General features: G+C 35.5%; 1 protein-coding gene across 1 annotated transcript in view; it reads left to right on the forward strand.

The window, feature by feature from the left end:
- The window catches only part of LOC106880430 (glycine dehydrogenase (decarboxylating), mitochondrial), a 98,875-nt gene that overhangs the window by 88,490 nt on the left and 7,835 nt on the right, over positions 1-2,550 (forward strand). Inside the window, exon 23 of the mRNA XM_052970245.1 lies at positions 412-519. Coding sequence (XP_052826205.1) covers positions 412-519 — 108 coding nt within the window. The remainder of the gene's footprint in view (positions 1-411; positions 520-2,550) is intronic.

A 2,550-nucleotide genomic window follows, 5' to 3' on the forward strand; every position in this document is an offset into this window, starting at 1 on the left:
ATAATCCATTTTAACATCTAATCTCCTCCATTTACATAAATATGAATGAATTTGTTGGACTGTGTTTGATAAGTTAAATCATATACTTAATATATATATATATATATATATATATATATATATATATTAACTGTCACATATTTTTGTTTTTAAATTTGTTAATTTTTCACACCTATCATCTACTTTTGAACATCTATTAGTGATTCTAACATCGCTACTTCAGCAAAACAGTATTCAACTGAGGAAGTTTAACAAGACGGAAATATGTCTGGGCTTGTCTCCCATACTTGCTGTAATTATTAAAATCATGTCAGTTATGGAACTAAGATTGCCTTTTCCTCACATAATTATGTCTAATTTGCTGGTGTTTATTACATTACATTATGTACATTTGACTTTTTTCTCCTCCAGGATTCCATGCTCCTACCATGTCATGGCCAGTGACTGGGACACTAATGTTAGAACCAACAGAATGTGAAGACAAAGATGAACTAGACAGATACTGTGATTCTTTGATTGGTTAGTTTTTATTTATTACACTGTTGTTGTTGTCATTGTGGTACATTTAGATAAATGAGTCTCATCTCTCTTTGCAGTATCAATGAGTATTCCATGTATTCAATTAGCCATAGTACTTATCCATTGTAAGATACATATATATATATATATATAATTTACACACACACACACATATAGGTGCAGGCATAACTGTCTAGTTAAGAAGTTTACTTCCCAACCACATGGTTTCAGGTTCAATCCCGCTACATGGCACCTAGAACAAGGTGGAATGTAACTTTCTACCTTTAAACTTTTCTGCATCATGATCTGAAATGTAAGATCATTTTCTATCCTGATGACGGAGGCTCGATTTACCCAATGTTTACTTGCTTCAATTACCGGCTGCATATTTTGATGAACTACAACTACCAACATTATGATGGATCTCTGAACCCCCCGAAACAGCTGTTGGACTTATAACATCTTGCTTCCTCCCCTTTTAATTTTCTCTGTCATTTTGTACCCTGTGTAAGTTTGATCTATTAATATAAATATCTATATATTTATACTCAAATAGTCATCACCTGAAAATTTCCAGGCTTTGCTTTCATTATGTTTGCATGTATACACACACACACACATATATATTGGGTCATCCCATAAATAATGCAAATTTTTCAATTGCATGAACTAAAAGTCGGAGGGGATGGGATAAACTACCTGCATCAATTTGCTATAATAGCAGGTAGTAATTTTACCTTGAACTTATTCTTAATGCGAGTGCAGTTCGATTTTAACAGTTATTTTATCAAAGCTATAATGGAAGTGACAACGGAGCATGTTCAGCATATTTTGCTTTATGAGTTCAATAAAGGCAACAACGTGACAGAAAGTGCGGCGAATATTAATGCAGTATATGGAGATCAGACAATAAGTGTAAGCCAGTGTCAATAGTGGTTCCAGAAATTCCAAGCTGGAAACTAGAGCCTAGAAAACAAGCTTTGTCCTGGAAGATCTGTAGAGCTTGACAAGGATGTCCTGCAAACCCTGGTGGAACAAAGTCCCATCGTAACTGTTGATGAACTAGCTGAGAAGCTTGGATTTGGTCGTTCAACCATTCATCGATACCTGCGTGCCATTGGAAAAGTCAGCAAATTGGGTTAGTGGATTCCTCACAAACTTTCTGAGTCTAACCACACTCAGAGAGTGAATGTGCACTCTTTTTTGCTGCCATGTCTCACAAATGAACCTTTTATTGGACCTCATAGTGACTGGCACCCTAGGCTAAAGAAAGTTTTCACCTACGTAAAGTGTTGTTATCTGTTTGGTGGAATATGAAAGGTTTAGTCCACTTTGAACTTTTAAACTCAAACCAAATGATAACAATGGAGATCTACTGCGAGCAACTTGAGCAGTTTAAGTCAGCGCTAGAAGGAAAACGACCATCTTTGATTTCAAAACGAAAGGTGTTCTTCCATCAGGATAATGCTTGGCCACATACAGTGAGGATGACATTCCAAAGGCTGGAACAGTTTAAATAGGAAACAATGCCCAACCCATCATATTTGCCAGACATTGCTCCATCTGTTTTCTGAGCATCTGTGGTGTTTATTGCCCCCCGTGCATCTGCTGCACACGAAAGCTATCTTCTTGGTTAGTCTTCTTTATTCTGCAGTCTTCAAAATCATTTGGACTGAAGAAATATGACTTCTGTAGATGAGGTCAGAACAGTACTGGGAGAGTATTTTTTGTCATGGACAAGCAAATTTTAGAAGAGGGACCTTACAAGTCTACCAGATAGATGGAAGAGCATTGTAGAAAATGAAGGAGAATATATTTTAGATTAAAAATAAACTTTATCGTAATTTTGAAAAATAAAAGAAGTATAAAAGAACTGCATTATTTATGGGATGACCCAGTATATATATATGTATATGTATATATAAATTGTATATCAAACCTAAGCTGTTGTATTTAATTTGTTTATTCGCGTAATTACCGCCATATCTGCTCACCTTGATGCCTCTTATAGCCACTCTTTACCCCATGGAA

Source organism: Octopus bimaculoides, chromosome 8 (assembly GCF_001194135.2).
Source record: "Octopus bimaculoides isolate UCB-OBI-ISO-001 chromosome 8, ASM119413v2, whole genome shotgun sequence".
Lineage (NCBI taxonomy): Eukaryota > Metazoa > Mollusca > Cephalopoda > Octopoda > Octopodidae > Octopus > Octopus bimaculoides.